The following is a 13,627-nucleotide window of genomic DNA, read 5'->3' on the forward strand; positions in this document are numbered from 1 at the left end:
AGATTTCTCTTTTAGAATTGACTAGAGTATAAATGTATCTGTGCCTATAATCTAGAGTAAAGAATACATTGTACCTTTCAATTTCATTACTTGTGTTAAACAATGTTCTGCATATTTCATAATAGTACAGGTATGTCATTTGTCCTATTGGTAAAATATATAATGTAGTTGCATGAGCCATTTGCTATGAGACCCGCCTGGTTCAGAGAAGGAACATCCGGCATGTCACTCAGTCTCACTGATTGGTTCAGAGAAGGAACATCCGGCATGTCACTCAGTCTCACTGATTGGCTGAATAAAGGAACATCCAGCATGTCACTCAGTCTCACTGATTGGTTCAGAGAAGGAACATCCGGCATGTCACTCAGTCTCACTGATTGGCTGAATAAAGGACAAGGAACATCCGGCATGTCACTCAGTCTCACTGATTGGCTGAATAAAGGACAAGGAACATCCGGCATGTCACTCAGTCTCACTGATTGGCTGAATAAAGACCCGCCTGGTTCAGAGAAGGAACATCCGGCATGTCACTCAGTCTCACTGATTGGCTGAATAAAGGACAGCTTATTAGGTCGCCCTACCATAGGAGGAGGCCTCAGGATGGGTGTCCTATTATACTGCAGCAATGTTGTCAACTGTCTTGTGTGTGTGTGTCTCAGTGTCTCCACACCTAAGCGCAAAACGGTCGACTGCCGCGCACGTCTTAAGCTGTGCGCAGCTTATTTTCCGAGTTTTTAGACAGCTGGTGGATGGAATCTGGCCATCGCGCAAGTCGTCCGCGGAGGTGGAGCTTAATTTCCATTCACCAGCTGTCTAAAAACCCGGAAAAAGAAGCTGCGCACAGCCGAGAACGTGTGCGGCTCTTTAGATAGTCTGGCAGCACCTTGTGTGTCACTGTTTCCACACCTAAGCGCAAAACGGTCGACAGCCGCGCACGTCTTAAGCTGTGCGCAGCTTATTTTCCGAGTTTTTAGACAGCTGGTGGATGGAAATTAAGCTCCACCTCCGCGGACGACTTGCGCGGAGGAGAGCGTTTCCGGGAATCTGGCCGTCACGCAAGTCTTCCGCGGAGGTGGAGCTTCTTTTCCATCCACCAGCTGTCTAAAAACTGTGGCAGCACCTTGTGTGTGTTCACATTGAGCCCCATTTGGTCCTTGGTGGATGCGGTGTGTCTCCATAATGTCGCGGAGCCTTCTGCCCGTGGCGCCTGACTCCTCCTGGTCGCCGCTACAACACAGAGGCCGTTTGGTCACATACTGTACGGCTCCATCTCAATGAACATGAATATTGTGTACAAGTTCAACTTTTTCCCTAATATAATTCAAAAAGTGAAACTTTCATATATTCTCAATTCATTGTGCATACCTTTTTTTAACCTTGATTATGGCGTACAGCTCATGAAAATCAAATCCTATCAACAAATTAGAATATTTTACCACTAAACCACTAAAAAAACGAGAAATGTCGTCGACCATCCGAAAAGTATATTAATGTATGCAGTCAATACTTGGTCTGGGCTACCTTAATGTATGCAGTCAATACTTGGTCTGGGCTACCTTTGAACTAATATTGTCATCAATGGGGTATACGTGGCATGGATGTGATCAGCCTTTGTCACTGTTGAGGTGTTATGGAAGCCCAGGTTTAGTTTGATAACAGCCGTAAATGCATTTGTATTGTTGAGTCCTAAAGGTGTCCTAACAAACATTAAAAGTCTATAGAATTGGCATTATGACGTAATTTCAAAAGCCAGAGTACCAAGTACCGCAGAGATTCAAATTTAAGTTTACAAGGAGGGTTTAAGGGGTTAATCATACACAAACAAAACCATTAATTTACACATTGATAGTGCTGTCAAACAAGTCTATGAAGCCATCTATGGAATCTATGAAAAAGCTTAATCTGCAACACTATGAAGTTGGGACTCCCTGGACTGCAAAAAAACATTGAGGACCCCTGATCTATGTCAAGGTTATAATAGTTTGGGACTATTCATTTTGGTTTAGTTTTAGTTACTAAGGCCTGACTCACACCTTCGCATCTAGCATACAACATTGATGCATGCTAGATGTGCATGCTAGATGTATGAAAGGGTTTGTTTACATCTTGCCCCAATGCATTTCCAATGGAAGTCACATGGTTTGACACAACATTTGTGTTGTACGGCTTTCGGCTGTGTTTCGACTGCCCCCCACCCCCTCATACAACAACAATGTTGTGTCAAACCATGTGACTCCCATTGGAAATTAATAAGCCTATCTCACAGAATTTCCCCGCCCCCTTAATACGCCCCCTTTCGGGGTTAGTGGTGATAGCGTGACGTCACTCCATAGACGCTACATGTTAACAGAGGTAATTTAAGAAGTCTACAACTTTTGTTTTCTCAAGGTAAGGTTTGTTCTATCTGTTCGAGCTGATTTACCATCTTGTTTGCTTCATAATAATATTGGTCTGTCACATTTTTACATTAGAAAATGTACTTAGATTCTCCAGAGAAAAAAAACGTGTAAATGCTAATGTTAAATGACACCACTATTTACCGGAAGTGGGCGTGGAAAGTGGGCTGTGAGATAGGCCTATTGCGAGCTTGCATCAGTAAATAAGTCTCATGCTTCAGCTATACATCAGTCTGTTGTGAGTCAGGCCTAGATGTACAGTAGGCTACTAAAGTAAATGTTACTTTCCACCACTGGTTTTAACCTCTCTCCACAGCCATTCTCCAGTGGAATTGTACATGCAGATATAATCATATCATTAAAATGGGTTTTTGGGAGTATAACCGGGTTGTAGAGATTGTACAATTTCCATTGAAAGGGTGAGTCATAGTAGTTTTGGGTTCATTTTGGACATACTATAGACGCCTTATCAGACGACGTCACACTGATAAGAAACGGCATGCGCGCGCATAAAGGCAGCAGAAGAACACCACTTTAAGATGCAATGGAAAAGTTCTAACTGCACTGTGTAAAAAATGCCCCATCAAACTTTCAGATGCTGTTTTTCTCCCAGTGTGGAGGAAGAATGATTAGGATTTTTATTGTGATCTCTCGCCCTCGAAATATATAATCCTTGGTTTCTGTTGTGTTTGAACAATAATAGCAATTCAAAACAGTTGTCCTCAAAACCACACCTCCAGTCGCTGTCATAAGAACGGGAGGTGCGCTCATGAACACCGCTGCAGAGCCTATTTGTGTACGGCTGCACGCGCACCTGCAGTCCATCAAGTATAATGTATGCTTCGTCCCGCGATGGTGTCGCGCACGCAGACCTCTACGCTCACAACAGTCGCATCTGCGATGCCATCTGAGCTTGTATATCAGCTGTTCTCTGTGCGCAACACTGTTGGGCTTTGAAGTATAAATGTCGCCTAGGGTGCATCTCACTAGCCAACTCACAAGAGGAGGTTGAATGGACTGAATCCAGCGCTCCCCAAAACAACAGGTTTGGAGATCTGTTGGGAATTGATTACATGAAACAGTCACCCGTGCGCCCAGTCCCAATGTTTGTAAACAAATAATTGGTCTATACTTCACACCAAATGTTAGGAAAGTCCTCCATCTTGTGACAAAGCAGAGGCACTACAACACACCTGCACTGAGTTGAGGAGAGTAGAGTGGAACACACCTGCACAGATTGCAGAAGGCCTTCAAAAGGCACTCACTTGGTGCAATTATTTTAGAGGCATGTGTACAGTTTTGTCCTGTTATATTTATTTGTATGTTTACTGTGTTCTTTGAGTAAGTACTGATTTATCATTTGTTATGTATGTATGGATGTATGATTTGTTGAAGTTACCTTAAAATTGTATGTATAATACATCTGGTTCACTGGTCCTAATATTCTTGATATTCTGGTGTCCATGTGCTAGCTGCTAACCAGAGCTGCCTACAGACTTTATATGACAGCTGAGAGGGAGACAGTTGTAGGTGAGACAGACAGTAAGTAAGACAGCTGAAAGGGAGACCGTTTAGGAGAGATGGACAGTAGGACAGCTGTGCATATAGTGTTTGTGAAGAATGAGGTTGAAAAATCCTGTGTACCGGTATTGGAGTTCTCAACGGGCCTGAAAATTAAGGCTGGGCCCTAACTGGGCCAGTCCGAGGCCCGGCCTGACTAATTGGCATACATCTTTGGCCTGACCTGGCCCTAAAATGTCGGATCCGGCCAGAATTTCAGAATTCTATCTCAGAGTAAAGGTGAAATCCCAGTGAGCAGCATCTTTACAATATATATATTTTTTTCCTTTTTTTTTTTTACCTTGAAGCCAGGCCCTAATAATTGGCATACAGTTTAAGCTCAGGGCGGCCTGAAAACGTCGCGTTCGGGCAGAATTTGAGAACTCTAACCAGTATATGAATCTGTCATGGACCACTAGATGGCAGTGTGGGCTGGACTTTGATGACATTTCACAGAGCGGCTGCCCTCCTGTTGGTGTTATGTGTGCTCTTAAGGCACAATTGTGGCCTACACCAGTGTTGCTTCTAATGTTTGACCTATGCCCTATGACCTCTGTCCTCAGCCATGTCAGAAGTATGTAAGGAGGTTCCTCAGCTGGCCAAGGCCATGATCCTGTTGATCAACGTGTTTGATAAGTACGCCAAGAAGGATGGTGACGCCGACTCGCTCAGCAAGGGAGAGTTCAGTGACCTGGTCAAGGCCGAGCTAATTCTCCGTGTGAGTGTTCCCTTACTTTTGACTATAGTGCTAATTTGGCGTGAGTGTTTACTTAAAATGTTTTCTTTACTTTTGGCCAGTGCTAATTTAGCTGACTAGCACTATGATGGAAGGAAAAACAATAAATGACCTAATGTTTCCACTGAAGAATACTAAGTGAGGACTAAGTAATGGTGACTATAAAATAGCTCAACGCTGTATTGCTGATTACTTAGGCTAGGACCCCCGCAGTGGTGTCCGGTTAGAACTTAAACCAGGATGCTTGGACTTCTGCCTTCTCCCTGAAGCCGACCCTCTATATATTCTCCGACCAGGCTTGTCACGATGACTAAGCCAGTTAGATCTATCCATATATGGTTCTATCCATATATGGTTCTACCATATCTATCGATATCAGCACTAGGTCGGCTCGGGCCCAAATATAGGGATTGTCATACTAAACATGTCATATATCATATAGCCCAACGTCCTAGTCAGAGTCTTCGTTACAGCCACCCCAGATTTCACGTTGAAATCTATACCGCATCCAGAAGACTCAGACAATTGTCCTTTCTTTCGGCTAGGTTCTAACAGGCCAGGCCTGGTAGTTATCCAGCAAGGGAGGCTCTCGAAGATGTTAATCTCTCTCCATTAGTCTTCTGACGATCTGTGTATGCTCACAATCCAAGCTATTTGGCGATCAATGCTCCCTCAATATTATTGACTTGGTTTGGCTGTACGGCAGGAGATACCTCGGAAGATACAGCCACCCCGTGCAAAACTTGAAGATCTCTCATGATTCTGATACGCAACTCTTCAGGTTGACCCCTCAATCCGACCTGCTTGGCAACTGTGTGTAACAAAATGGTTCGCCCCGAACCATCATCCAGAACTGCATATACTTCCATTACTTTGCCACAATTGCAAATTAGAACTTTGCACACCTTTAACATGACATTTCTCCCTTTAGGCGGTGGATAGCCCACATGTAAGGACTCTCCTGCTATAGTCAAGATTGCTGGCTGTGGTAATTCCTCTTGTAAATCCTGTCCCGTCTCGATCTTAGGTGTCCTAGGGTTCCGCAAAGGTTTATCTGCTCTCCGGTTCAACCGGGTCCGGCTCCTATTAATACTGTGAAGAGCCAGAGGGTGCCTTCCACCACATTTCACTCCTAGTCTGTAGTTTACAGTTTCTTGCCTGCATGACGACGTCCATTGCTGATAACACAGCTTCATCTGTCATATCAAATCTCGTTTCGCCATTAAACTCAGTCGTTTGAACCTGCCGCATACCCCAAGATGGTGTGTGCCGCTATTACAGTACTGACATACGGCTTCTTGCCGTCTTGCTGGTTACTTGGTGTACGATCGGCAGAATTGGGTGCTACTACCGTACCATGCATGATGACTGTTCGTCTCCGGTTATGCTCATGGTCATTTTTGCAAGAGTGACCGTCCAGCCTCCTTGCTGGACTACTTCGGTCCCTATGAACCTGGACTTCTGGTCTGTCAGCTTGCACTTTCATCTCGATATCCTATCGGTGAACGAAGCCTCTGCCGTCCGACTGCTCCAACATCTATGGGAGGGTTGATATAGCTCCGATGCCCTTGCATCATCATGCTGTCCAGACAATGCTCTCATGATATCCACTAGAAGCTCTAGGTGAAAGCCTTCGTTACACGATGACACATGAAGCTCTAGGTGAAAGCCTTCGTTAAGCTCTAGGTGAAAGCCTTCGTTACATTCATTGCCACCCCCAGATTTCCCATGGAAATCTGTACCATATCAAGAAGGCTTGAACAGTAGACCCCTCAGGCCACCCCAATACAAGCATACTGAGGCTTGAACAGAAAACGTCAGCCATTCAAGCCACCCCATTGAGGGCGTCCAAGCTTCGCGCTTTCTTCCTTTGATGTTACGGTGGGTCATAAAAACCTCAAGATCAAATCACATGCCACCCATTAAGGGCGTTCCCTGTCAATGGTTGCTCTCTCTCTCCTGCACATCACCAGTGCTCTCTCTCTCCTGCACATCACCAGTGCTCTGCACATCACCAGTGCTCTCTCTTTCCTGCACATCAACAGTGCTCTCTCTTTCCTGCACATCACCAGTGCTCTCTGACTCTTAAGGGCCGGGGAGGTCTCACGGCACCGAGATTCTGGCATCCAGATTCTGGTAACCGGGTGGGTCTCACAGCTTCGAGACACTGCTGCTCACCTACGGAGCAGCCAGGACCGACAGAGCGTTCGTGCTCTGACAGCGACAACTGGGTGGGTCTCACAGCTTCGAGACGCTGCTGCTCACCTAAGGAGCAGCCAGGACCGCCCGAGCGTTCATGCTCTGGCGGCAACAGAGTGGATCTCACAGCTTCGAGACGCTGCTGCTCACCTAAGGAGCAGCCAGGACCGCCAGAGCGTTCATGCTCTGGCGGCAACAGAGTGGATCTCACAACTTCGAGATACTGCTGCTCACCTGCGGAGCAGCCAGGACTGCCAGAGTGTTCAGACTCTGGCAGCAACTGGGTTACCATCTGGTTAGAATCTTGCCACTGAGTCAGGGGTTGGCTACTCAAGGTATATGGGTTGTAAAGCCAGATACCTTGGTTCGTATGTGTCTGGAAGACTTCAGCATCCCGTTACTGCGGTAAGCCCTAATCCGTGCTTCCGAAGGACCATATAAAATAGCTCAAGGCTGTATTGCTGATTACTTAGGCTAGGACCCCCGCAGTGGTGTCCGGTTAGAACTTAAACCAGGATGCTTGGACTTCTGCCTTCTCCCTGAAGCCGACCCTCTATATATTCTCCGACCAGGCTTGTCACGATGACTAAGCCAGTTAGATCTATCCATATATGGTTCTATCCATATATGGTTCTACCATATCTATCGATATCAGCACTAGGTCGGCTCGGGCCCAAATATATATATATATATATATATATATATACATATACATATACATATAGCCCAACGTCCTAGTCAGAGTCTTCGTTACAGTGACTAAATCCATTGACAATTTGTCAACAAAAACTAAAGTGATGGAGGGATAGTGAGGACTGGTTGAAGAGCCTTTACAGATTGCTTGAAATATTTATTAGCAGTTTGCAGAATTACAGTAAATTTCAAGCACAAACTCAATACAAAGACTGTTAACTGTGAGTGGACGACCCAATTAAGCATTACACTTGTTTACAAGAGGCCTTGTTCAATTCATCAAAAAATGTCACAGGAATGTCACAGGTGCAATGATGGAAGAAGTCTTCAGCATTGGTTTTACTTAAGGTGGCACTTAAGTAGTTTTTAATGAGTAAAATGCAATTTTGTGAGCTGTATGTCTATCTAAATACATTTTGGGTGTTTTGGTTTGGCCTCCCTGCTCATTATTTTGACCTGAGCGACCAGGCAGGCTCTACTAGCTCAGCGGTAAAAATGGCTTCAAGTCTGGGGTAGAACGGAAAAAGCTGCATATTGCCGCTTTATGTAAAGTAATCAATAATGTCCTGTATTGTAAATGTAGGCCTACTTACGAGTAAAGTGTAATATAAGATCTGCAATTTTCAGAATTCTTGCCTCTTCTCTGGTATTCAAAATGTAGGCTATTGAGTACTTAGGGCCGATTCATACTTATTTTAGAGCCGAATAAAAGTCGGTTCGGCTCTGTAGAGCCTACAATGTGACGTCATTTGAGGTTCGGGGGCGGGTACCGTCCTAAAGTCGGCTCTTCGGTGCTACTGAAAATGTCTGACGAGCCGAAATCATTTCGGCACTACAGCGCCGAAACAGCGGTAAAATAGGAGTATGAATCGGCCCTTAGTCACCACTGCCATGTTTTTTGACCTGGCATCCTAGCATTTAATGTTTTCATGTGCAGAGTTTATTTTTATATAGTCTACTGTTGAACTGATGGCTTTCCTTATAATCTCAGATGACTATCTATGCATTTGAGGTGTTGTCCTCCCTTACTGTGTATTGCTCTGAAATAAGAGCATCTGCAAAATGCCTAAATTGCTCCCCCCTCCTGTCTATATAGGCCAGTGACAAGGCAAAGGTAGACGAGTTCTTCAACCAGTTGGATGCGGACAAGAACAGAACCATCTCTTTCCCGGAGTTCATGGTCTTCACAGCGGCCATCACAGCGGCCATGAAGAAAATGATATGAAATGAAAAGAAAACACATGAGTTGGGGCGGGGGGAAAAAAATAAAACGGTGTAACCATGTCATTTCATAACACAAATAAACATTGTTGATACAATCTTGTTTGCTTCACTGTTCTCAAACCCTCATATTACAGTGGTTTTCAACCCTTTTCATAATAAGGTCAAATGAATATTTGGCGTTTGAGCCACGGACCACCAATTGATGAGATGTGTTTGTTGTTGTTCGTTGGATATGATTTTGTCCACTCATGCTGTAGGTAGCAGATAACAGGCAAACGATCACAAATAATTGTGTAGACTTAAAGGACAACTTTAGATTTTTTTTTCAACCAAGGTTCATGTTTTAGGTTATTAGAGAAAGTAAAAGATGAGTTACTATTTTAATTTGCTGCTTTCTTTCATTTTAGGGATTTTAGCTGTTATAGCGATTCTCTTATTTACTATAGTCCTAGACTCAATAAATTATATCTGGCCACAAAAGCTCACAGGATCTACTGAATGTGAAGGTAGCCTACTGGGGGAATCCACACTGTCATAGGCTCAATATGTCAGTTCGACACATTCAGTAGGTCCTGTGATCTGTTGTGGCCAGATGTAATTTCCTGGGGTCTAGGACTAGTAAATAATACAAAAATAAATCTCTATTAAAAACATTTAGCCCCATGCTCTAATGCCCGAAAAAAAGCAGCAAATGAGAATGTACTCTCTAACCTAAAACATGAACCTTGGTTGAGAAAAACTAAAGTTAAGGCAGCTAACTTAACTCTTGAGTGTGTAACGTATAACCAAATTGATCCCATAATACATTTGGTTTCATTTTACACACAAATTAAAGATTTCTCTTTTAGAATTGACGAGTACATGTATCTGTGCCTATAATCTAGAGTAAAGAATTCATTGTACCTTTCAATTTTATTACTTGTGTTAAACAATGTTCTGCATATTTCATATAGTACAGGTATGTCATTTGTCCTATTGGTAAAATATATAATGTAGTTGCATGAGCCATTTGCTATGAGACGCGCCTGGTTCAGAGAAAGAACATCCAGCATGTCACTCAGTCTCACTGATTGGTTCAGAGAAGGAACATCCGGCATGTCACTCAGTCTCACTGATTGGTTCAGAGAAGGAACATCCAGCATGTCACTCAGTCTCACTGATTGGCTGAATAAAGGACAGCTTATTAGGCCGTTCTACCATAGGAGGAGGCCTCAGGATGGGTGTCCTATTATAGAGCGTCGCAGTCCCGCCTCCTACCCTGGACCAAGGACAGTCTAAGAAGGACGAGACGCGAAGACCGTATGGGCGACGCCATGTTGCTTTGGAAGGAAAGAAACATGCGCAGTTGAGACCAAGGAAGCTGAAGGCGGAAGTGTTGGCTGCATATAGCCCATTGCGCATGTTTCTTTCCTTCCAAAGCAACATGGCGTCGCCCGTACGGTCTTCGCGTCTCATCCTTCTTAGACTGTCCTTGCCCTGGACCAGGAAATGAAACCCAATGCATTTTTCCCATAGACATTTCTTAAAGTATTTATTTAAAGACGGTTACGCCGCGGACAAAGCCAACTCGAGTCGTGACAACTCATGACAACACAAACAATATTTTGGACCAAACAAATAATTACAAAGAAGAAAAACAACAAAAAAAGTGTTGTAACCTGCCGTTTTTTTCTTCTTTCTATTTGTTTCATTTCCTGGTACAGGGTAGGAGGCGGGACTGCGACGCTCTATACTGCAGCAATGTTGTCAACTGTCGTGTGTGTGTGTGTTCACATAGAGCCCCATTTGGTCACATACTGTACGGCTCCATCTCAATGAACATGAATATTGTGTAAAAGTTCAACTTTTTCCCTAATATAATTCAAAAAGTGAAACTTTCATATATTCTCAATTCATTGTGCATACCCTTTTTTTGAGTGGTGTAAACCACTCCTACAACTGGCTTTGTTAGTGCATAAAAAATGAGCATGGTTGCTATGTTCACCCTGTTCACCCGGGTGTGATTTCATTACGTCAGACATGATTTTTGAGTGGTGTAAACCACTCCTACAACTGGCTTTGTTAGTCTGTGCAGAAAAAATCACACCCGTGTGAACTGAGTGGTGTAATATAGCCTGTCTGACGTAATGAAATCATGTCTGACGTAATGAAATCACACCCGGGTGAACAGGGTGAACATAGCAACCATGCTCATTTTTTCTGCACAGACTAACAAAGCCAGTTTCAATAGACTAACAAAGCCAGTTGTAGGAGTGGTTTACACCACTCAAAAATCATGTCTGACGTAATGAAATCACACCCGGGTGAACAGGGTGAACATAGCAACCATGCTCATTTTTTCTGCACTAACAAAGCCAGTTGTAGGAGTGGTTTACACCACTCAAAAATGAGCATGGTTGCTATGTTCACCCTGTTCACCCGGGTGTGATTTCATTACGTCAGACATGATTTCATTACGTCAGACAGGCTATATTACACCACTCAGTTCACACGGGTGTGATTATTTACCTTGATTATGGCGTACAGCTCATGAAAATCAAATCCTATCAACAAATTAGAATATTTTACGAGACCACTTTTTTTATTAAAACGAGAAATGTCGTCGACCATCCGAAAAGTATATTAATGTATGCAGTCAATACTTGGTCTGGGCTACCTTTGAACTAATAATACTTGGTCTGGGCTACCTTTGAACTAATATTGTCATCAATGGGGCGTATATACGTGGCATGGATGTGATCAGCCTTTGTCACTGTTGAGGTGTTATGGAAGCCCAGGTTTAGTTTGATAACAGCCGTAAATGCATTTGTATTGTTGAGCCTTAAAGGTGTCCTAACAAACATTAAACGTCTATAGAATTGGCATTATGACGTAATTTCAAAAGCCAGAGTACCAAGTACCGCAGAGATTCAAATTTAAGTTTACAAAGAGGGTTTAAGGGGTTAATCATACACAAACAAAACCATTAATTTACACATTGATAGTGCTGTCAAACAAGTCTATGAAGCCATCTATGGAATCTATGAAAAAGCTTAATCTGCAACACTATGAAGTTGGGACTCCCTGGACTGCAAAAAAACATTGAGGACCCCTGATCTATGTCAAGGTTATAATAGTTTGGGACTATTCATTTTGGTTTAGTTTTAGTTACTAAGGCCTGACTCACACCTTCGCATCTAGCATACAACATTGATGCATGCTAGATGTGCATGCTTAGATGTATGAAAGGGTTTGTTTACATCTTGCCCCAATGCATTTCCAATGGAAGTCACATGGTTTGACACAACATTTGTGTTGTATGGCTTTCGGCTGTGTTTCGACTGCCCCCCTCCCCCTCATACAACAAAAATGTTGTGTCAAACCATGTGACTCCCATTGGAAATGAATTGCGAGCTTGCATCAGTAAATAAGTCTCATGCATCAGCTATACATCAGTCTGTTGTGAGTCAGGCCTAGATGTACAGTACTAAAGTAAATGTTACTTTCCACCACTGGTTTTAACCTCTCTCCAACCTCTCTCCAGTGGAATTGTACATGCAGATATAATCATATCATTAAAATGGGTTTTTGGGAGTATAACCGGGTTGTAGAGATTGTACAATTTCCATTGAAAGGGTGAGTCATAGTAGTTTTGGGTTCATTTTGGACATAGGCTACTATAGACGCCTTATCAGACGACGTCACACTGATAAGAAACGGAATGCGCGCGCATAAAGGCAGCAGAAGAACACCACTTTAAGATGCAATGGAAAAGTTCTAACTGCACTGTGTAAAAAATTCCCCATCAAACTTTCAGATGCTGTTTTTCTCCCAGTGTGGAGGAAGAATGATTAGGATTTTTGAGTGGTGTAAACCACTCCTACAACTGGCTTTTTTGTGCAGAAAAAATGAGCATGATTGCTATGTTCACCCTGTTGTAATGACGTAATGAAATCACACCCGGGTGAACAGGGTGAACATAGCAACCATGCTCATTTTTTCTGCACAAAAAAGCCAGTTAATGAAATCACACCCGGGTGTGATTTCATTACGTCAGACATGATTTCATTACGTCAGACAGATCTTACACCACTCAGTTCACACGGGTGTGATTTTTATTGTGATCTCTCGCCCTCGAAATATATAATCCTTGGTTTCTGTTGTGTTTGAACAATAATAGCAATTCAAAACAGTTGTCCTCAAAACCACACCTCCAGTCGCTGTCATAAGAACGGGAGGTGCGCTCATGAACACGGCTGCAGTGCAGAGCCTATTTGTGCACGGCTGCACGCGCACCTGCAGTCCATCAAGTATAATGTATGCTTCGTCCCGCGATGGTGTCGCGCACGCAGACCTCTACGCTCACAACAGTCGCATCTGCGATAAATGGTGCATTTGGTAAATGGTAAATGGTGCATTTATATAGCGCCTTTATCCAAGGCGCTTTACATAGATTGTGCATTACATTCACCCATTCACACACACATTCATACACCGATTGCGGCGGAAGCCATGCAAGGTACCAACCAGCACATCGGGAGCAATTTGGGGTTCAGTGTCTTGCCCAAGGACACTTCGACATGTAGACAGGAGGAGCCGGGATTCGAACCGCCGACCCATGGATCATTGGACGACCTGCTCTACCTCCTGAGCCACAGTCGCCCGCGATGCGATGCGATGTGAGCTTGTATATCAGCTGTTCTCTGTGCGCAACACTGTTGGGCTTTGAAGTATAAATGTCTCGTAGGGTGCATCTCACTAGCCAACTCACAAGAGGAGGTTGAATGGACTGAAACCAGCGCTCCCCAAAACAACAGGTTTGGAGATCTGTTGGGAATTG

The 13,627-nt window shown here is 43.7% G+C and overlaps 2 protein-coding genes across 3 annotated transcripts in view; both read left to right on the forward strand.

The window, feature by feature from the left end:
• LOC306925145 (scavenger receptor cysteine-rich domain-containing group B protein-like) overlaps nucleotides 1–13,627 on the forward strand; it is a gene marked incomplete at its 3' end in the record, with an annotated part of 797,673 nt that overhangs the window by 205,517 nt on the left and 578,529 nt on the right. The window lies entirely within an intron of this gene.
• On the forward strand, nucleotides 3,292–8,897 carry LOC306924761 (protein S100-P-like). 2 transcript variants are annotated; one of them, XM_079503396.1, is made up of 3 exons: nucleotides 3,292–3,441; nucleotides 4,520–4,674; nucleotides 8,681–8,897. In XM_079503396.1, exons 2-3 carry the CDS (start codon nucleotides 4,522–4,524, stop codon nucleotides 8,807–8,809), a joined length of 282 nt encoding a protein of 93 aa, XP_079359522.1. In that variant the 5' UTR covers nucleotides 3,292–3,441; nucleotides 4,520–4,521; the 3' UTR covers nucleotides 8,810–8,897. The 2 variants fall into 2 exon arrangements, with proteins under 2 accessions (XP_079359522.1, XP_079359521.1); XM_079503395.1 differs by lacking the exon at nucleotides 3,292–3,441 and adding an exon at nucleotides 3,550–3,737.

Source organism: Electrona antarctica (genome assembly GCF_951216825.1).
Source record: "Electrona antarctica genome assembly, chromosome: 6".
NCBI classification, from domain to species: domain Eukaryota; kingdom Metazoa; phylum Chordata; class Actinopteri; order Myctophiformes; family Myctophidae; genus Electrona; species Electrona antarctica.

Excerpts from the sequence above, each read along its gene's own strand:
- LOC306924761 (XM_079503396.1), top strand. The coding sequence starts at position 4,522 with ATGTCAGAAGTATGTAAGGAGGTTCCTCAGCTGGCCAAGGCCATGATC. Across the intron at positions 4,675-8,680 it reads AGGCCGAGCTAATTCTCCGT|GCCAGTGACAAGGCAAAGGT; the intron begins GTGAGTGTTCCC and ends CTGTCTATATAG.